The sequence below is a fragment of the Wyeomyia smithii genome, chromosome 3, assembly GCF_029784165.1.
Source record: "Wyeomyia smithii strain HCP4-BCI-WySm-NY-G18 chromosome 3, ASM2978416v1, whole genome shotgun sequence".
Lineage (NCBI taxonomy): Eukaryota > Metazoa > Arthropoda > Insecta > Diptera > Culicidae > Wyeomyia > Wyeomyia smithii.
This window is the reverse complement of record NC_073696.1, coordinates 79,170,741-79,193,653: the sequence shown is the minus strand read 5'-3', so window position 1 is coordinate 79,193,653 and position 22,913 is coordinate 79,170,741. Positions and strand designations below refer to the sequence as shown.

Genomic DNA, 22,913 nt, shown 5'->3' with positions numbered 1-22,913 from the left:
GGATACGATGGAAAGTTATAACTTCGCATTTAGAAATACTAACCACGAGCCAGTTCTTTCGACACCAGTAGGAAAAAACATTCAAAAATTCTTGTAAACGGCGGCAGTCTTCAATAGTTCGAACTTCCAAAAACAATTTCAAATCATCTGCATACACCAGCTTGCAGCCGTCACCTAGCAGCAGTGTCACGTCATTGAAAAACAGTGCAAATAACAAGGGCCCCATGTTGCTTCCTTGAGGAACATCTGAATTGTTGGTGAATTGCGATTATATACTTGAACCGAGTTTTACGCGTAGAACTCTTCCACGAAGATATGAGCTTAGCCATTCAACGAACTGATGGGAAGTACCTAAGCGCGAGATTTTACACAGGAGTATCGTACGGTCCAAACGATCGAAAGCAGCTTTGATATCGGTGTAAATCGCATCTACCTGAGCTTTCTGTTCCATCTGCGAAATACACGATGAAGTGAACTCTAATAAGTTGGTGCAAACAGAACGGCCCGGCATAAATCCATGCTGAGTGGTGGAGATATAGTGCTTAGTGCGAGAAAGCATGTAACCGCTCACTATGATCTCAAAAATTTCAGACCCAGCAGAGAGGCTAGTAATGCCACGATAGTTTCGAACGTTTTGCCGGTCACCGGGTTTAAGCACGGGAAACATCAGCGACTGCTTCCAAACAGCAGGAAACTTTCCTTGAGCGAAAGACTTGTTGAAAATGTAGCATAACGGAACTGCAAGAGCGGAGGCACAACGACTAAAAACAACAGCAGGTATTCCATCAGGACCAGCCGAATATGACCGTTTCAATTTTTTAGCAGCAGCCAATACCATATCGGTCGTAATTGTAAAGGTGCTTAAGTCCACTAAACAGGAGGGAACATCAGATCAGATGCCGCTAGTTGAGCTTCGTGGTCGGAAGCAACTCTTTCAGCAAAAACGGAAGCAAAAAATTTTGAGAACAGCTCACATGACTCGGGTTCCCATGTTGCCTCATCATTATCGAAATGTACATTCGTGGGTACGGAAGAGCATTTTCTTTTGGAGTTGACGAAGTTCCAAAAGCTTCTCGGGTTCCTTCGAAGGTCAGTCTGCCACCCGGTGGCGGTACTCATGAGAGTAACGCTTGAAATTACTCTTTAAAAGCGCTGTTCTCAGTCGACGATACTTGCGCTGAGAGCTATTCCGTAGTCGTTTCAGTTCACGCAACCGAAGAGTATCCCAAGCAGCTGAATTAGGACGCTTCACAAGAGGCAAGTTGGAATGCAACCACTCAACAATTATATTGCAAAATCGGTCAGTCAAATCGTCAACGTCAGGGTACGCATACAAGCTTTCCCAGTCGAAGTCCAGTAAATAATTAGTTAGTGTGGCAAAATCTATCCCGCGATAATTTAACGATCTGGGATTTACTTCTTCACGTGCACGAGCATCGACGCAAGTACAGGTGACAGGCAATGTGATAGCGAGAGGCATGGACGGTTGTAATCTGTTTTCAAACGGGTTGTTTTGAGGGATACACGGTTTTGTTGCATACCGATAGTATATGTCAGGGCCGGCGGTTGATGTGGGTAGTATGGGTAGTAGTACCCACTCAGAGAATATCCCTGTGGGGACTTACCCACACGGAATTAACAGACAAACCCAAAAAAATGTAATATTTTCTATGTTCGAAACTTGAAATTCTCATGCACATATGCGAGTGAAAGATTCGTAGATGAATATCGTTGAGCGAGAAGCTACAGATTTATATACTGTTGTACAGTTCCTCAGGGAAAAGTATTATTTTTTAAATCGTTACCGAATTCGTTTGTTTTCTTTGATTAGTCATAACAATACCAGGCATGTTGTAACGAAAGACATGTTTTTCTTATTTGTACCGAATCAAAAACTACTTAAAACCTGCAATTGTTTGGAATCGGGTCTCCTGTGTGTTCAAGTAAGTTTCTATCAGATAACATCAGATCTCGAAGTTTCATGCATTTCTAAGACATTTGCTATCAAACAAAATTTTGATTTCGAAATCTTTGAGAAATACTCTTGTGCAATTTTTCGTTAGTTAACAAAGAGCGACTTTCACGACTATAAAGGAAACCTTACCAGGAGTCCCAAATTTTGGATGGAGACTTCTTTTGAGAAGATAAATCTTTAGAGCCCAAATGATTGCATTGATAAAAATGCACAAAATTTGCCTTTTTTATGGGTTTACCTTCACACGCACTGACGAAACTACACATGTACCCAAGTAACACACGTTGTTATAGAACAGTTGAGATAACTCCTCTAATACAACCTGCAGTTATAGATTTCAGTTGGCATTACCTTTTCCATGACATCTCTATCACCAGAAAAGCGCAAAAATTAAAGGCTACTAAAACAAGTACTGGTACTTTATGAAGTATTATAAAACTTCACGAAAGCAAGCCAACTTGTTAGACCAAGGCTGCAAAATACATCTCAAGTACCAATATGGTAGAAATACGTTGAAAATAGGTTATTTTTAGGTTGTAATTGCTAACTTATCAAAACATCGTTGACGCAAGCATAAAACTTCCAAATGAAAATATCGCAGAACGACACTGATTTATATCAAGAACAGTAATGGAAAAAAATTAGTGATTATGGCGTTTTGAAAAATCAAGCTTTTAATACAAAGATTTACGTGCGCGTCAAATTTCATGGTAAAACATTATGTTTTACTTCTGAAAAATTTATGCGCCATTCATTGGATATTGTTTCCTATTTGTCAATCAGTGGAAAATAGATTATGCATTACAGAATGTTCACTGATTTATTCCATTGCGAAGAGTCAATTTACCCCACCACCGCATGGGCTTATTTCGTAAACAACTATCTGGCATCTCTTTCTTACATGCGTAAACCTTGGGTAGATCTTTTCCTTGGGTAGATCTGCACTGACTCAGTGCAATAAAGAAATTCGTGGGTCAGAATTCGCCATAACAAAGCGCATACGCAAATGCGTTGCTATGACAACATTTACCCAGCGCATGCGCAAATGTATTGTTACGCTCAGTGCAACCAGTTCGATGATCGTTTTTGTCAGTGGCACTTTTAATCAATTATAAATTGATGATGAAAAGCAATGTTCAACCTTTCAAAATTAATTGTTTCTGTCGCTTGATTAATAAAATTGTTTTCGCATAGTTTCAACGTTATCTAGACATAAAATAATTCAAAACTTGTAAACGTTGTTAGATATACGGTAACAAAAATTAGAGTGATATTGGTTGCACTGTAAGCGTTTTGTTTACCTTTTCATGGCGCATTTTGACCCACCTCGAATAGGTTTATTAAAATCGTTTAAATAATTCCATTAACAATTTGATCAAGTAGTTTTACGTTGGTTTTCGAATAGCAATAATAGGAAAAATACTTTACAGGTACGTAGTATTGTTATTACGCGTATAATATTGAACGCGCGCGGCTGCCCTGGCTGGGCATTCCATACACAGTTTTTCTAATACATAGTGAAAACATCTGAAAGACAACTTTAAGACAAGTGTCATTTGTGTCATAGTTGTTGTTTGTTCACCTCATGTTATTGAAAAACATCTCCAGAACTAGGAAAAAATGAGTTTGTGTTCGAGATGTGGTTGAATTACTGATGAAAAACATCTCACAAATGTTGTACTTTAAGTTGCTTTCTGTACTGTTTGGATAACATTATAAATACAAGTTACAGATAAGCAGCAGCAGTTTATATTCGATAATATATTAAATACACTTATGCTATGAAATAACATCTCAAGGACAAGAATATAACAACACAAGTTTTGAATTGCGCTTATAGTATTCTTATATGACTACTGTCATTGTGAATTATTTTCTAACATGTTTTGTGTGTTACTTGTGATGGCGAAAACAGTGAAGTTATTTCGTTCGGAAGTGTGCGCGTTCGAAGAAAGGCACCCGCCGTGGTAAAAAAAGTAGGAGGGTGGTATCAAAGACACTACCGCATGACGTAGGACTATGGTATTTTTATATATTTTTTATCTAAAAGTGCATTTTTGTTTGCTGAGAGATTAGAGCGCTTTGAACAATAAATAATATAAATAAAATATTTGAATGAACCTTATTTATATTTGCATCTCCACTTCGCAGATATTCAAATGAGAAAAGCATTTGTTCGTAGCTTGTAATGACAAGACAAACATTACATTCTGTGCCGAACACGCATCAGTACTGGACGTGTTTGGTGATCGGTCCGATAGAGTATAAAACAAAAGACGTGTGAACAAGTGTTGGCATTGTTTGCCTGGTCGAGTGAAATAAATCCGGGTTCAAGGTCGTTCCTTTGTGCAACTGTTTCGCATCGTGACTGCCAGCTGGTGCGTAAGCCGATTTGGCTGCTGGCTGGATTGTGCTACAGCAGTGGACGAGACACAAACGAGGAAAAAGAAGAAGCCATCAGTGTCAGCGAGTCGTATCGCTGTGTGGAGTGATCTCACACCTGGCTCGCTGCTGGTGGCTGTTTGGTGCTGCTGTATTGGTGCTGCTGGCTGTAACGGCTGCTACTTCGAACGATCGGACAACCAACCTTACTGGAAGGGAGAAATAAAAAGGTACGTGTTCTTGTCAGCGCTAGTGCGCTAGACTTAAGATGGATGTAGATCCCTCGCCTCCCGCGCCACCATCCCCGAACCCCTCTGACCCTGACCCTTCTGTTACCCCCTCCCCTGTTCATTCTTCAGTCCCCCCTCGCCCCAGGCTTTACCCAGACGGAGCCCAGGGCAGCTATACTGTTTATTTTCGGCCAAAGGCAGGACCGAAATCGAAAAAGTTGAACCTCTTGCAGATTTCTAAAGACCTGACGAAGGAGTACAAGGGCGTGACCGAAATTTCCAAGGTCCGGCCTAACAAGCTCCGTGTCGTGGTCGGTAACCTGAAAGAGGCCAACGATATAGCTTGCTCTGAGCTCTTCACACGCGAGTATCGCGTTTACATAGCCGCACGAGACGTGGAGATCGACGGTGTCATAACCGATTCGAGTCTGTCCGTCGAGTGTATACTGCAAAGTGCCAAAGGGTGCTTTAAGAACAAAACGTGTCCCGAAGTAAAGGTGCTCGACTGCAAGCAATTGCGGTCAGCATCGATCATCGGTGGCAAAACAGTATACACTCCGTCAGACTCGTTTCGAGTTACGTTCGCCGGGTCTGCACTACCAAGCCACGTCTCGATCCACCGGGTTCGTCTCCCTGTGAGGCTCTACGTGCCCCGCGTCATGAACTGCCTGAATTGCAAGCAGTTAGGCCATACAGCCGCCTACTGCTGCAATAAGGCACGTTGTGGCAAGTGTGGGGAGTCTCATGCGGAAGATTCTTGCAGTGTTAACGCTGAAAAGTGTATTCACTGCGGAGAAAATCTGCATGAGCTCTCGACATGTGCGGTGTACATGCAGCGCAGGGATAAAATAAAACGGTCTCTCAAAGAGCGTTCAAAGCGTTCCTACGCTGACATGCTGAAGAAGACCGTTACCACTTCTCCCGTTACTTCGAACCCCTTCGATCTGTTGCCCTCTGAGGAAACCGATTCTGACGATTCACCAGCGGGAGCATCTTACGCCAATCCTGGGGAGTCTAGAAAGAGGAAAAGTGTTTCCTCTCCTAAACTTCCCAGAAAAGGTCCTAAGATTTCTCAAAGTGAAATGAAGGTTACAAACAAACCAAACAGTGCTGCGGAAAAACCGAAGCAAACTCCTCCTGGGCTGGCAAATTTAAAGTCCCAGAAGGAGTTCCCAGCACTGCCAGGAACATCTAAAACCCCAGTTGCTCCTTTTACACTCCCAGTTGATGAAACAAACTCTGGATTAGTGAAATTTTCTGACATTGTGGACTGGATTTTTGAAACTTTCAATGTACCCGATCCAATTAAAATTTTTCTTGCAGCATTCCTCCCAACAGTTAGATCATTTTTGAAGCAGTTGACTGCCCAATGGCCTCTCCTTGCAGCGATTGTATCCTTCGATGCCTAATTCAACTGCGTATATGAAGGATTCTATCTCTGTCTTACAGTGGAATTGTAGAAGTATTTTACCAAAAATTGATTCGTTTAAAGTTTTGATAAATAAAAACAAATGCGATGCATTTTCCCTTTGTGAAACTTGGCTTACTTCAAATATTGATCTCAACTTCCATGATTTTAATATTATTCGCCTTGATCGAGACACCCCATATGGAGGAGTACTTTTAGGGATTAAAAAGTGCTATTCTTTCTATCGTATTAACCTCCCCTCGATTCCAGGCATCGAAGTTGTCGCATGTCAAATGACAATACAAGGTAAAGAGCTTTGTATTGCCTCAATATATATTCCCCCCAGAGCACAGGTTGGGCAACGGCTGCTCTTTGATTTAATAGAACTTCTTCCCTCGCCACGTTTGATTTTGGGAGACTTCAACTCTCATGGCGTGGCTTGGGGTTCCCCATACAATGATAACCGCTCCTCTTTAATCTATAACCTTTGCGATGACTTCGACATGACTATTTTAAACAACGGTGAAATGACACGTATCCCGAAACCTCCAGCGCGCCCAAGCGCTTTGGATCTATCCTTATGTTCGACGTCGCTACGGTTGGATTGCACATGGAAGGTAATCCTCGATCCTCACGGTAGCGACAATCTGCCTATTCTTATTTCAATTACTAACGGGTCAACTCGCATGCGACCAATTGACATTCCGTATGACCTCACACGAAATGTCGATTGGAAGTTATACGAGGAAATGATTTCAAAAGCGGTCGAGTCGATTCAACATCATTCACCACTTGAAGAATACAACCTCCTCGCGGGCTTGATTCTCGACGCCGCGTTGCAAGCCCAAACGAAGAAATATCCCGGCGTAACGATCAAAGAACGGCCTCCCACTCCGTGGTGGGACCAAGAGTGCTCCGATGTCTACACGCAAAGATCCGACGCGTTTAAGGCCTACCAGACGGGAGGTATACCTGGCGACTATTTACGGTATTCGGAGCTTGATACCAAGCTTAAAAGCTTGGCTAAAGCAAAGAAACGTGGATATTGGCGTCGGTTCGTGAACGAGACGTCGAGGGAGACATCGATGAGCACTCTTTGGAACACAGCCCGAAGAATGCGGAATCGCGTAACGGTCAACGAAAGCGAGGAGTCTTCAAGTAGGTGGATATTTGATTTTGCCAGGAAAGTATGTCCGGACTCTGTTCCTGAGCAAAATATTGTTCGCGATGCGTCTCCGGGCCACGACGCGATAGAATCACCTTTTACGATGGCAGAACTTTCAGTTGCCCTCCTGTCCTGTAACAATAACGCGCCTGGATTAGATAGAATCAAATTCAACTTGTTGAAGAATCTACCCGGCAATGCCAAGAGGCGCTTGTTGAACTTGTTCAATAAGTTCCTGGAGCAAAACATTGTACCGCAGGATTGGAGGCAAGTGAAGGTGATCGCCATCCAAAAACCAGGGAAACCAGCTTCTAATCACAACTCTTATAGGCCGATTGCAATGCTATCCTGTATCCGGAAATTGATGGAAAAAATGATACTCCGTCGTTTAGACCACTGGGTCGAATCAAATGGTCTACTATCAGAAACTCAATTTGGCTTCCGCCGTGCCAAAGGGACGAATGATTGTCTTGCGTTGCTTTCAACAGATATTCAGCTGGCGTATGCTCGTAAAGAACAAATGGCGTCTGCGTTCTTGGACATTAAGGGGGCTTTTGATTCCGTTTCTATTGACATTCTTTCGGGTAAACTTCACCGACAAGGATTTTCTCCAATTTTGAACAATTTTTTGCACAACTTGTTGTCCGAAAAGCACATGCATTTTACGCATGGCGATTTGGCAACTTTTCGCATTAGCTACATGGGTCTTCCCCAGGGCTCATGTTTAAGCCCCCTTCTTTACAACTTTTATGTAAATGACATCGACGAATGTCTGGCAAATTCATGCACGATAAGACAACTTGCAGACGACAGTGTAATCTCTGTTACAGGAGCCAAAGCTGCCGATTTGCAAGGACCATTGCAAGATACCTTGGACAATTTGTCTGCTTGGGCTTTACAGCTAGGTATCGAATTCTCTCCGGAGAAGACTGAGATAGTAGTTTTTTCTAGGAAGCATGAACCTGCTCAGCTTCAAACACAATTAATGGGTAAAACGATTTCTCAGGTTTTGGTACACAAATATCTTGGTGTCTGGTTCGACTCTAAAGGCACCTGGGGTTGTCACGTGAGGTATCTGATGAAAAAATGTCAACAAAGAGTGAATTTTCTTCGTACAATAACCGGACAATGGTGGGGAGCCCATCCAGGAGACCTTATAAGGCTTTACCAAACAACGATATTGTCTGTTATTGAATACGGGTGTTTCTGCTTCCGCTCCGCAGCAAACACACATTTGATCAAACTGGAGCGAATACAATATCGTTGTTTGCGTATCGCCTTAGGTTGCATGCAGTCGACCCATACGATGAGTTTGGAGGTTTTAGCTGGAGTACTACCATTGAAAAACCGCTTCTGGAGCCTGTCTTCTCGTATTCTAATCAAATGTGAGGTCTTGAACCGTCCCGTGATTGAAAATTTTGAAAGGTTAATCGAACTTAATTCTCAAACCCGTTTTATGACATTGTATTTCAATCACATGTCCCAAAATATTAACCCTTCTTCGAATATTCCAAATCGTGTCGACTTATCAAATACTTCTGATTCTACTGTGTTTTTCGATACATCCATGATAGAAGAAACTCGTGGAATCCCGGATCATTTACGCGTGCAGCAGATCCCTAAAATTTTTTCCAATAAATATCGAAACATCAACTGCGACAATATGTACTACACTGACGGATCACTTCTTGATGGGTCCACTGGCTTCGGTATCTTCAATAACAATTTAACCGTCTCCCATAAGCTCGATAATCCTGCTTCTGTTTACGTCGCAGAATTAGCTGCAATTCAGTACACCCTAGGGATTATCGAAAAAATGCCCACGGACCATTATTTCATCTTTACGGACAGTCTCAGTTCCATTGAGGCTCTCCGATCGATGAAAGATGTTAAGCACTCTCCGTATTTCCTGGGGAAAATACGGGAACATCTGAGTGCTTTATCCGAAAAATCTACTCAGATTACCTTAGCGTGGGTCCCTTCTCACTGCTCGATACCGGGTAATGAGAAAGCGGACTCTTTGGCTAAGGTGGGCGCAACAAACGGTGATATTTATGAAAGACCAATTGCCTTTAATGAATTTTTCGCACTTGTACGTCAGAATACGATCATCAGTTGGCAAAATGCTTGGACCAGAGGGGAATTGGGAAGGTGGTTACATTCCATAATCCCCAAAGTATCGACGAACCCGTGGTTCAAGGGGTTGGATGTAGGTCGGGATTTCATTTGCGTGATGTCCCGGCTTATGTCCAATCACTATAGATTTGACGCGCTCCTCCGTCGTGTTGGGCTCGGGGAAAGTGGTATCTGTGCCTGTGGTGAAGGTTATCACGACATAGAGCATGTGGTTTGGTCATGCCCTGTACACCGTGACGCCAGGTCTAAATTAATAGCTTCCCTGCAGGCCGAGGGTAGACAGCCGGCTGTTCCTGTTCGTGATGTCTTGGCGAGCCGTGACCTATCCTACATGTCCCTTATATACGTTTTCCTGAAATCCATCCGCGCCCCAGTCTAGTCCCGTTCCCCTCCGTCTACACCCAACAAAACGACAAGAACACGTTTGAACCTTAAGCACAAAACCAGCAACCAGACCCCGCACAACAGAACCAGGACCCAAGGACTACGAGCCTCTGTCCCAACTCACGACATCGTGGCTCAGCAGAACGAATCCATACATGCCATTCGACGATTATCAGACGACCATTGAACAACAAAACACTGATTGGAAATCCCATGCTAGTTTTAAGTTAGACTTAATTTCAGCTCGTAGTCGGCAGCGAGGATAAAAAATTTGCTTTAGTTTTTAAGTCATCAGATATAATTGGCGCCGTTAAACATTAAATTGTATTTGTGCCGTGTCAAATAAATGCTATGTGAAGAAAAAAAGACAAACATTTGAATTGGCGAATTCGGTAGATTCTCCTTTCCTCAGTAAACAGCAAGTGAGAACCTATTTGGTATTTGGGACCAGAACGATTCACTGCTTAGGTCGCTGTCGAAAAATGAACACCAAGATAAAAAATATGTTTATTTGCAAGGCTTTCCCCGCTATCAGCAACGTTTTGTAAAAGAGAAAATTCAATTACAACACTTTGAGGCACCAAAAGGTGCCAGTTACCGATGATTCTTGTTCTTTGATTACGGCAGAATTCCAGCCATTAGCCAAAACAGCCACCAGCATTACGAGTGATAACCAAGTGTTACATAAATTTAACCGTAAAAAAAATTTCTCATCGATTGATGTCAGAACCTCGGTAACCTGATTATGAATGACTAAAATATAAGCGCTCAAAATCTGATTACTTTTCCTTGGTTTTCCCTGGTTGAATTACTAGATTTTCAAATTCAAGTACCTAACTTCCAGATAGACGTAGTCCTACGTCAAAACGGACATCGTGCGGTAAACAGACGCCGGATGCGCCCTTCCAAAATTTACAACATCTTGGTACTATTGGAAGTCAATCAGAGCATCGAGAGAAAGCCCGGTTTCGGACGGCCGACGACCCTGAGCAACAAGGAGCTCCAAAGGATGCTGAAAAGTGAGACCAGAGAAAAGTGGCTACATCGCTGTGTGCGTTTGGCCGGAAGTCTGGTGCAACCGTTGGCCGGTGAAAACAGTACCTGACGTTGCTGTGATGTTCGGAGCTGCAGGCAATGAGATAGCGTCAGCGGCTGAATAAGATGATCGAGTCGGTTTTCGCGGCGAATCGCAACGAGGCGGTGGTGATGGACGTCAAGACATATCTCACCCTGGATGGTAACGACTGGCAGGGCACTTCGTACATATTTTACTCCCCCCCCGAAAGAAGTGAGCTCTGAGGTGGAGTTCATTTACATATCAAGTCTCCTGGCGGCAGGATTGTAATCATCACTGTCGATGGATCAACACACTGGCGTTCAAACGTGCATTGCTAACAAAATAATTTTAGTACACTCCAATATGGGGACCTTCTCTACATTTCACTCATACACGTTTTCCTGAAATCCATCCATGTCCCAATCTAGTCCCATTCCATTCCGCCTACTTTCAACAAACCAACAAGAACACGTTTGGAAAAATCTCAATTTTTCGTTATTTTTTCTTAGAGTTTGGCAGTATGAGGTCGAGCGTTGTCATGCAGTAAAAGCACTTTTTCGTACCTCTACTCGTATTGTAGCCGTTTAAGACGCAGTGATGGGCTTAATTGTATCAATAACAGTCGATACCGTTCCTTAGCGATGGTTTCGTTCGGTTCTTGAAACTCATCAATACCTCCGACTTCTGACACCACCAAATGCACAGCATAAGCTGCATAGTGTAACCTTCGTATTCAGCCGAGCCGACGAGGTAGAGGTATGACCGGGTAGTCGCTATGGCTTTCTTTTGTTCAGGTTGCTAAAATGAATCAATTTAGCATTATACGTCACAATACGACCGAGAGAACACCCTTCCCTTTTGCCGTTGGAAAATTTGTTCACGACAAAAACCGACGCTCATTGTCTCTAACTTCAAAACACAAGGTTCGCTTCAAAATGGCTTGACATTCGCTTTGAAATGGCTTGTGGGTAACTACTACAGGGTGCGGCAAGAAAAACTGCGAAATGTTTGAACTTTAATATTGGCTTATTTTGAGTAACTAATGATTTATTTTTTGTTAACATTTGGATACATTTATTTTGAAGTAGTGCATCAGAGTAATTATTTTATTGCAAATTTGTAAAAATGAATGCCAAAAAAAGTATTATGAGTTTACTGCTCGCCCAGGAGACGCCATTTTCAGGATGGTAAAATGTCATTTAACCACAGTTTTTTGCACCAAAAAATCTATACAGAATAACCCTAAGTAGTTAGAGCGGGGGCCTAGTGTGGTTGGTAACGTCTCCGCCAACCACGCTCGACGCCTGGGTTCGAATCCCACCGCCGACAAAGGTGTCGATGGTTGTGAGGTGGCGTGATCCACTCACAACCAACCCAACTGGTTTAGATTCAATCTTAGCCGACACTGGGAGAATTTCCGAGGCGAAAAGTCTCTGGGATCACGCCTTCCATCGCATGAGGAAGTAAAGCCGTTGGCGCCGGTCCGTTAATAAGCGGGTCGTGAGTTAGGGTCCTGGGTGTGGAGTGGCCTCCCTGGGCGTCGGTGATTGGTCACAACAGTGGCGGAACTAGACCGACGGAAAATAAGCGAGAATAAAAAAAAAAACCCTCAGTAGTTGAACCCGGAAAGTCGAGGTTCGCGGGTTGTACGTTCGCTAAACGTGATTGAATAGGTCTGGGTAAAGATTCGTCACTATTCGGTACGTTCCATCAGAAAACTTGTCAATGAAGCCAACTTTTTTGTGAAGCCGTTGCGAGGAATCATCATAGAAGGCTTCACGCGTTTTCTTGAACCAGAACGAAATATCATTCCATTACGGAACAAGTAAAGGAACTATTCTCTTTCGGAGAATCTTGTTCTCCGACGAAAAGCTCTTCAGCATCGATACTGTGTCTTACAGCCACATAAAAAGGATTTGTTTTACTGAAGAAGTTTGCGGATGCGGGAAAAAAGAACACCCTGCGGGTTTCATGGTGTTTGGCTTGGTGGTGCTCAACGGTTTGATTTTTTTATTGATGCTGTTGTTAAGATCAATACCGTAGCGTATATCGTTATTTTAGAGGAATAAGTGCTTCTCTGGGTGAAAGCTAATTTCCCTTAGAAGCAAAACATTGTTTTACAACAGGATGGAATGTCGTGTGACGGGTCCATTCGAACCCTAACGATGGCGGATATTATTGATAACAATGGTGGACACATCTAGTACGTTTGTTAAGTTAATTTAACTCGAAAATTTTGATATAACTGCTCAAAGTACTTGAAATTGGGATTTGAAGAAGTACTTTCAATTTTCGCATTGTTTACTGCCGTACCCTGTAATACGAAAGCAAGCTGTTCCTGAGTTTGGCATGGATCCTTATCGAGCAATTCCTTCCACTCAGCATTTTTGAAGGCTACTTGATCTTCCTTCCTGCGGACAGTAGTCAATATCGAAATTACCATCTGTAAAGCGACTGAATCAATCGCGGTACTTGGTTTTACTTAGAGCAACATTTCCGCAAACTTTTGACGTGGGACTACGTGTTTCTTTACTATACTGGGATATATTCTGTGAAATCAGAAATGAGCATGTAACGTTTTTGGTTGGCGGAATGGAGAATTTCAAAGGCGAATAGCTCACACACAACTGTTCTGAATTCAATAATAAACATGTCGTTCGATAACAAAAATATACAAGAATTTTGTGAAACGATGAAAATCACCACCATTTTCTTATTACGTGGTAAAAATTACGAAAAAGTATCAAAGTCGAATTTTCTCATACACATTCCATATGATTGGCGCATTTTTTTAACGCAAACATCAAAAAGGTAGATGAAACGATTCCAAGCGTTGGTTCAATGAATACCTATACATAAACTGGTACTTTGCTGCCAGCGGCTATGTAAGAATGCTCGTTATTTCAATTTACCCATTCAGTATTCGGAAGGCAAAGTGGACGGTTCTTTCTGGAGCAGCAGAGACCGGGTGGTGGCAAATATTAGTCGCTTATAAAAGCGCATGAGACCAAAGTCCCACGTCGAGCCTACGTTTACTGTACAATACATTTTAAATGAAAGGTGCTTTCATTTATGGGATTAAATAGTGGAACCAAGTCCATATCCACATCTACATTTAGAACAATCATGGTTTAATTATTTCATTCTAGATTTTCCAAAGTATAATAATATTAGAAAAAGTGCAATAAAAAAGAAACATTTCGATTGAAAATTAAGCAAAAGGATTTCATAAAAGTAGGGCAAATTTCTGAAAAAAATAATAGGGTCGGATAGACTCGTCAACACAGTAGTTGTACTACTAGAGTTCAACCGGAAAAATTGAAAAATTATAGCTTTTAACCACTTCTGTAAATTTTGGCTGGCTAGCCACCAACATTTCATCAGAGACTTAAATGAGTTAAAAATCCATTGATTTATGTCAGTGATGTGTGGATGTAACAATAATGTTACTAACATTTTCAATCATCAATTTTTTAAATTTTTCTCACAATTGATGTGGAAATGTTCGCATATCTAAATTGTATCAAATAAAGATCTCTGTTTTCAAGTTATTAGAACTATTTTTTGGTCGAACGGCTGCTATTTTAAGTTCGAGGCAAAATTGTTTGTTTTATGTCATGAATACGCGAACAGAGTGATGTTATGAGAATGGCACTAACATCTTACCAATATCATATCAGTAATACCAACTGAGTACTTTAGATTAGATAACCAATCAGTAATACAAAAATACTTTCACACGTTTTCTGAACTAAGCCTGATCAAAATCCACCAGAAGCTTAAAATTTAATTCTCATAAAGCTGACACTCCTACCAAGAAGCTGAAAAAGCGTTACCTTTTATCGATCCGCTGGAGGAGTTCTGCACTGCCGCTTGCTGCACATTAGTTTGCATCGGTATGTGTGCTTCCAGTTTCGAGGTGACATTTGTCCACATTTCAAACATACGCGGGGTAAACATCGTGTTGATCGGTCTACTCGCTGCTGCTGCTAGTCTCGGTACCTTGGAGGTTCCCACGTAGTTTCGATTTTAGTAGAGTCGATTTTCGAATTTAAAGGTTGCAAAAATAACACTTAACACACTATTCAAAAAGCTTCTAATCGATTAATAAACTGATCACTTTTTCTCTTGATTTATATTCACTGGTGATTGGTTTTGATTCTGACCACCCTAAGGGGTTTCTTCTTCGATAACCTGATGAAAGGATATCACAGTATATAGCACAGTTGGATGTTAGTAAACTGAACTTTCAACATCATTTTTCCCATCATTTCACCCATCACTTCTGAACTTTGTTTCTAGCACGGTTAAATGGTTTGTCTAAAAGGCCAAGGAATTTATTTTTTCGAACAAATTATTACACTAATGCCAATATATACTAAAATAAACCAGCTCTATGATCGTTTCTCTCTGTCCGTTCCGCAGTCACAGGTTCAAATTTTTCTTTTCTTCTTCGGTTTGTTTGTATGAATAAACATGATTATAGACGGATTATGGGATTACGTAATAAGACATTTTCCATCACTATTTTTTTCCGAAATTGAGCCTTAGCTCGCATATTGTGGGCGCAGAGGTACGCGTGTGAGGGAACACTTTCACGATAATGTTGTTTGGCTTCTTCTGCTGCTTCTTTTTCTTTTCCTTCAAGACGGACGCACTCTTGAATTTCAACGAAAGGCCATAATAATGGGTCTTTAGTTTACCGTGCGGATCGAACAGCCACAAACACTTTTAATTGATGGTTTCGATTACGGACCGAACTTATGCAAACCCGAAGCACGAATTTTAAATTCAGGATTCCTGATGGTCACGAAATTGGTTGACAAGCAAAGTATCAATAGTACTAATCAGTGATTGGGAAAACATTAAAAGAATCGCCACCTTGTTTACAATCTTTTCACCACCCTACCGAAACGGAGTTATTATAGGTCGCTTGTAATGTTGTGTGATTTCCTAAGTTTGTTTTTCTTCTCTTTTTTCGGTACGTACATCTTAGTGATTACGGTTATCTTCTCATGTGAACGCCAAGTTCCGCTGGTCCGGCATTCAGACGGAACGACACGTGCACAGTACAGCCGAAAACGCACTCTTGCGACACGTGCTGTTTCACTTCAGCTGGTGAGTGGAGGTGGCGTAGTGGGTTGTCGAGTTTTGGGTGGAAAGGGGGAGAACACAATTTGCTGGTGGTAGGTTGTTTGTTTGTTTGTACGGCTACTGCTGCTACGGCGGTACCGGCAGCTGTTGGTCAAACTATTTTCGGTTTGATGTGTGGTAGTTATCAAAAAATTTCACTTTCGATTTTGGCTCTGCTCGCTCAAACTTTCTTCTCTACTTCCTCCACCGACGAAATAAACGGCGCGGTGGCGCAGACTCACTTGAAACTTACATCACCCGTCATTATCGTCATCATCATCATGCTTTTTGGTCATCGCCGTCGCCGTATTCGTGGCCGTAGTCGTGAGTTGATTCAGCAGACTCTCGAATTTTAGTATTTTGTATTTTGATTTGTGATAAAAGCACTTCATTTAGGGTCACCAGAGGAGCCAACGTTGGAGACTTCCGATTTTGGTGCACACACGACGATGGCATCCGCACCAACACACACTCGCGCTCAGACACACACACACAGACACAACTGTTTGGGTTTTGTTGTTGGTTGGTTCAAATGCTAAACTTCATTCACTGGTGTTTTTCGCTTGATGGCTGCACTGCTGCTACCCAGGTTGTTTGAATTTGGTCCATATTTTGCGATGCATGTTTGACTCGTTTTGGTGCTGCTGTTGCTAGAGGTCTGTATGGGGAGAAATGTTAACATTAGCGACACGGTGTGCTTACAATATACTTGATGCCACCGTGGAGAAGTTTTGATTCGAACCGCGATGCCTGCCAATTGTTGCAGATTCGTGGATTGTGGATGTGAATTTCATATGCGTGTATGATGACTGCCTGGAGTTAGTCCTTTTTATTGAAAGTTTGTTGAGGCAACATTAAATCTAAACCATACATGAATATCGTAAAACAATTTTTTTTTGTACAGAACTGAGACGCTGTTTGTGGGAAAAATATTGCGTCAAAGGCAATTTTGCTCTTATTTTGTGAAGACACACATGTTTTTTTTTGCTTCTTTTAAAGTGATCTACATCTGAACCGTATTCAAAAAGACATTTGATTTTTATAGATTGTTATATTTACTCGGTCATAGTAAATTAATCTATTTTAATAAAAAAACTCGCTTAAATATGGCAAAATCATACACATTATATTGCATTTCTTTTTTGCCTTTCTCCTAGAAAGGTATAGCAATCACTTGCAAAACCGAAAGTATAAAAGTGCTCCAAAGGGCCGAATGGCATATATCACTCGACTCAGCTCGACGAGCTGAGCATTTTCTGTGTGTGTGTGTGTGTGTGTGTGTGTGTGTGTGTGTATGTGCAGATTTTTATTCTCACTCACTTTTCTCAGAGATGGCTGGACCGATTTTCATTGCAAATGAAAGGTCTAGTTACTCCATAAGACCCTATTAAATTTCATTGTGATCGGATTTTTAATTTAGAGGTTATGTATCAAAATGTAAAAACCATGAAACATCATTATCTTGAAAACTACACAACCGATTTGAACAAAATTGATTTCAAATGAACGGGCTACCTAAAAAACCCTTAACTTTTGAATTTTATGAAGATTTAACTTGTGGTTCTAAAGTTATGAAAAGAAACGTGTTTTGAAGACTGTTCAATCTCACTCATGTTTCTCAGAGATGGCTGAGCCGATTCTCATAAAATCAGTGTCAACTGGAAGGTCTAGTTGCCCCATAAGACCCTATTGATTTGTTTTGCAATCGGACTATTACTTTGTTTGTTATGTTTAAAAATGTGAAATCCAGCTATGAAAAGGAACATATTCCGAAGACTACTTGAACTCACTCACTTTTCTCAGAGATGGCTAACCCGATTTCCACGAAATTAGTGTTAAATTAAAAGTCTAGCTGCCTCATAATACCCTATTGAATTTTACTGTAATCGGACTGTAACTTCGTTTGTAATGTACCGAAATGTGAAAATCACGAAACATCATTATCTCAGAAACTACATAACCGATTTGATTATTATTATTATCAGATGAGCGAGCTAGTTAAGGGTTAACTGATGAATTATGATTGAACACGTGGTTTCAAATTTTGGCTGCCCTATACGTTTTCATTTCATTTCATTTCATTATAATCGAACTTAAGCAACCGTTATGTATTAAATTGTTAATAAAACAACGAAAGTCTATTATCTCAAAGATTACATTACTTATTTGAACATAACTAGTGCCATACGAACGAGTCATCTCTCAAACTTACAAATAACAAACTTCATAACAATTTGATATGTGGCTCAAAAGTTATGGAAAGACAAGAAATTCAAAGACTATTGAAAGCTATACCTGGTTTGATCGATATATGTGGCCTCAACATAATTTAAATGTGGTATCGTACTATTTGAACGTTCCAAATTCATTGATTCCTTGCGATGTGTTTAAAATCTGCAAATGCACGACGAGTCGGCCATAGGATATAATCAAAGTCAAATAACAAATCGTTTAAAATGATTGGTTTTATCGAAATGACAACATCTTCGACTTTTGGCTTCTGTACATCGCCTCAATTCTGAAAATATTCATATAGGGTGATTTTCGGTCATTTTCAGCAGATTTTCTGGCATCAATCTAACACCGGAAATACCCATATTGGGAGGTATTTAGTTATTTTGGTTGTTTTCCAGAAACTAAAAGTGGTCGTCTTTAAATTCAAAATGGTGTCCAGAGTCAATGTTTGGTTTCTATGCATCATCTCGATCACGGAAATATCCATATTGAGTATTTTCGGTCATTTTCGACTGTTTCCTAGAAGTTGTCATTTAGCAATTTAAAATGGTGCTTGAGGTCAATTGTTAGCTACATGCATCATTCTGGTTCCAGAGATACTCGTATTGGATGGTATTTGTTTATTTTAGGTTGTTTTTCCCAAACCGGTAGTCGCCATCTTGGATTTCAAAATGGTATTAAAAATAATTTCTGGCATCTGAGCGTCATTCTGGTTAAAGAAAAACCCATTTTGGGTGTTATTCGATCATTTTCGGCTGTTCCCCAGAAACCGGAAATCGCCAACCTAGAAACCAAAATGGGGCCTGTGATCGATTTCAGCTGCTGTGTATCATTCTACCCGGAGATACTCATATTAGACGGAAATCGGCCATTTTTGGCTGTTTTCCAGAATCCATAAGTTGCCATCCTACAATTCATAATGGTGTCTGAGGTCAATTGTTAGCTTCTTGCAACATTCTGGCTCCAGAGATACTCATATTGGGTGGTATTTGGTCACTTTGGGTTGTTTTTTAGAAACCGAAAGTCGTCATTTTGAACTTTAAAATTGCCTGAGAAATCAATTTCTGTTATCTGGGCGTAATTCTGGTTTCGAAAACATTCATATTGAATGGTATTTGGTCATTTCCGGCTGTTTGCCAGACACCGGAAGTCACCATCTTGAAACTCAAGATTGTGTCTTGATCAATTTTTAGCTTCTGTCCATCTTTCTGGTTCTGGAGATACTCAGATTTAATGGGAATCGTCCATTTCAGACCGTTTTCCAGAAACCGGAAGTTGCCATCTTACAATTCAAAATGATGTCTGAAGTCGATTCGTGGCTCCAGTGCATCATTACGGTTCCGGGAATACCCATATTGGGTGGTATTTGCTCGTTTGCCGCTGTTTTTCCGAAACCGGAAGTCGCCATTTTGGATTTCATAATGACATTTGAAGACAATTCCGATCGATTTTAGCTCCTGAGTATCATTTTAAATCCGGAATTATATTGGGTGAAAATCGGCCATTTTGGTTGTTTTTCAGAAACCGGAAGTTGCCATCTTACACTCCAAAATGTTGCCTGAGGTCGATTATGAAACAAATTTGTCACCACTAAAAACATTCGCCTGCCAAATATGGTTTCATTCAGTTGGTTAGCTCTCGAGATGTGCAGAAATTTGTGTTTCATTTGTATGGAACCCCTCCCTTCCAGAAAAGGAAAGGGTGTCGAACCATTATGGACATATTTGTTACCCCTGAAAACATCCACATGCCATATTCGGTTTCATTTGCTTGGTTTGTTCTTGAGTTGTGCAGAAATTTATGTTTCATTTGTATGGGACCCCTCCCTTCCAGAAGAGGCAGGGGTTTCAAACTATCATAGGAACCTTTATCGGCACCAAAAACCCCTACATATAAATTTTCACGTCGATCGGTTCGGTAGTTTTCGAGCCTATATGGATCAGACAGACACTCAGACCGGACTGCATTTGTATATGTATAGAACACAACATCAATATTTTAGAACCTTAAGAGTGAATATACATTTATTGGATTGAAGCGTTCATGTAAATCTATTGAAACAAATAAAAATTTTGAATGAGAAAGGCTGGGTCTAACCGCTAGGTGGATTAATTTAGGTTTTTAAGATAGCAATTTTCCATGCCAATCAAACACTCGTGTTTTGCATATTTGATATTGTAGAAGAAATGCAAAGTTATCGAGCCATTACGGAGAAGTAACTCACTGCAGTGCTTTTACTGTGTATCTCTTGAGCACATATTAAATGAGGGGAGCATCTAGGTAGGGAAGTAAATTGCGTTGTTTGCTAAAGTGATTCACCACTCTTGTTTCGCTCAGCTATGGTGTAAGCAGCAAGTGTGTTAATTTTTCTGCGATCAGGAGATATACAACACAAAGCAGAAGCAAAATGTGTGGTGCACAATTGTTATACGCAGCGATTATTCTGGACAAGAAGTGAGCGGTGAATATTCACACTGCCCTCTTCACATATTGAGGAGAGTAACAAACTTGCTTAATGGTTTTATAAAAGCTATAAAAAATGAAACATAATTGGCCATCATGTTAACAAGAACACTCCCATAAAAAGTTTCAATAATTGAATCGCTGCACATTGTTTCGAAAACTGCATGAATGTGATAGAAATGATTTTGATCCGAAAACCATAATGTCTACAGCACAATTGTTCTATTGATTAGTCTTCATTTCATAAAAGTTTAAATTTTGTGATTACTTTATATAAAAGTGAGGAACAAATTTTGCTTTTCTCGTTCAAGCATATATAAATCCACTATTAGGCGAAAATGTGGCACATTTTATAAGAAAAAACTTTGCCGAAAACACAATTTTTCAATTTCCCTTTTTTGGTGATTTTTTCACCAATGTGCTGCAACGTTGTTGATGAAAAACCACACAATTTCATCGAAGAGAGTTAAGTTTTATCTTTTATATTTCCATTAAAATAATGCATCTATTTACTAGAAGATGTCTAAAATGAGGACAATTTTTTGACTTTGACTAGGGCTTTTATAAAGGGTGACAGTTGATTAGATTAAAATAACATTAAAATCTCTAATAACTAAAGAAACATAATAGATAAAAATATATTATTTTCACTGAAATTGTGTGTTTTACTATAGCAAACAAAATTGTGGAGCATCATAAAACTGCCAAAAATCATTATAAAAAGGTTTATTAAAAAAAAGATTTTTGAAGGCACGGTATGGAAAACTTCACAAAAGTCTTGTAAACAGACAAATAGAAGCATGATGTCGTCGACAAAGTTGTTGCTCAAAAAATGAGCTATTACTTTGCGGAACAAAGGAAAATGCATTTTTTCGTCATGTTACCTATTTGCCATATACTGTGACCATGCGTTTTGAAGAACTTTTTTTTTTGTTCACCTAACATTTATTTGACACGGCATTTTGAAGTACTATTAATGTAGAATTCTAACACAAATTTTTAGAAAAATCCATCAAGTCTAGCGGGAGACACTGTATTTTTTGTGATTTGGATGTTTTTGTACAAATCATCTCCGTTTTACCTTATTTAACCTCAGTAAAACAATTAAAAATTTGCAAAATTTCCTACCTTGAGTAGACATACAAACGCTGAAAATTTTAGCACAACCAGAGAATTTTAAAACAACATGCGTTTGCACCTCTCGTAAACTGGCTCTTAAACTGTTTTTCTTTTTGACGTAGAATTGCGTCTTTGGGCAACATATATAGGGGCACAAAATGAAAAATCTTAAACATCGAGAGCGTCACGGAAATTGTCAAGTTTCAAATGTTTAAAACTCAATTAGTTTCCAACCGATTTACTTCATTCTCACAGTAATCGATTGAAAAATCATCTATAAATTCGCCGATATGCAAAAAATGTAGCTCGAATAATGAAACTATTGCGCTATTGAAAAATGTTCAGCCTCCTTGAAACACTGATTGGTCGCCTAATGCTTGGTTTCCCAATCACGGTCGATAGAATATTGAATATTAAATCAATCAGTTTGAGAGCGGGGGCCTAGTGTGGTTGGTAACGTCTCCGCCAACCACGCTCGACGCCTGGGTTCGAATCCCACCGCCGACACAGGTGTTGATGGTTGTGGGGTGGCGTGATCCACTCACAACCGACCCAACTGGTCTAGATTCAATCCTAGCCGACACCGGGAGATTTTCTGAGGCGAAAAGTCTCTGGGATCACGCCTTCCATCGCATGAGGAAGTAAAGCCGTTGGCGCCGGTCCGTTAATAAACGGGTCGTGAGTTAGGGACCTGGGTGTGGAGTCGCCTCCCTGGGTGTCGGTAATTGGCCACAACAGTGGCGGAAATAGACCGACGGAAAATAAGCGAGAATAAAAAAAAAATCAATCAGTTTGCTAGTGGATGGCCACTAGGACGATAGCTGCAGCGGGAACTAGCAGTACTAACTGCAACAAGAACTGGCAACAGTAGCTGCAGCATGGATACCAGCGGTAATTGCAGCGGCGTTATTTCCTTTGTAAAAAGCTACCTTTGTGTAGTAACGGCAGCATCAGCTGTAGCTACATTGGACGGCACTTTCTCCAGCAAAATGCTGCCGTATTTTCGCACAAACAATACCGATATCATAAAAATTTATGAAAACATCTTTCCACTGCACAATGGTCTAGAAACCAAATTTAGAGGGAAATTTGGAGCTCGATGGCAGTATTTTAGAAGGAAAACTTCTTTCACAAAGTTCTTGCATTCTTGGTAAAGCGCTTATCATTAAATTGTCAAAAATGGAGGTGCCCCAAATTTTCGATGAAATCTAGTAATTAACTATTTT

At 40.5% G+C, this 22,913-nt stretch overlaps 1 protein-coding gene across 4 annotated transcripts in view; it reads right to left on the bottom strand.

Moving 5' to 3' along the window:
- The window catches only part of LOC129732749 (probable nuclear hormone receptor HR3), a 511,429-nt gene that overhangs the window by 286,199 nt on the left and 202,317 nt on the right, over nucleotides 1-22,913 (bottom strand). Inside the window, exon 2 of one of the 4 annotated variants that reach the window (XM_055693933.1) lies at nucleotides 14,574-16,528. The exons of the other annotated variants lie outside the window; for them this stretch is intronic. Within the exon in view, the coding sequence (XP_055549908.1) occupies nucleotides 14,574-14,697 (124 nt within the window). The 5' untranslated portion in view covers nucleotides 14,698-16,528. The remainder of the gene's footprint in view (nucleotides 1-14,573; nucleotides 16,529-22,913) is intronic. 4 annotated transcript variants of the gene reach the window in all.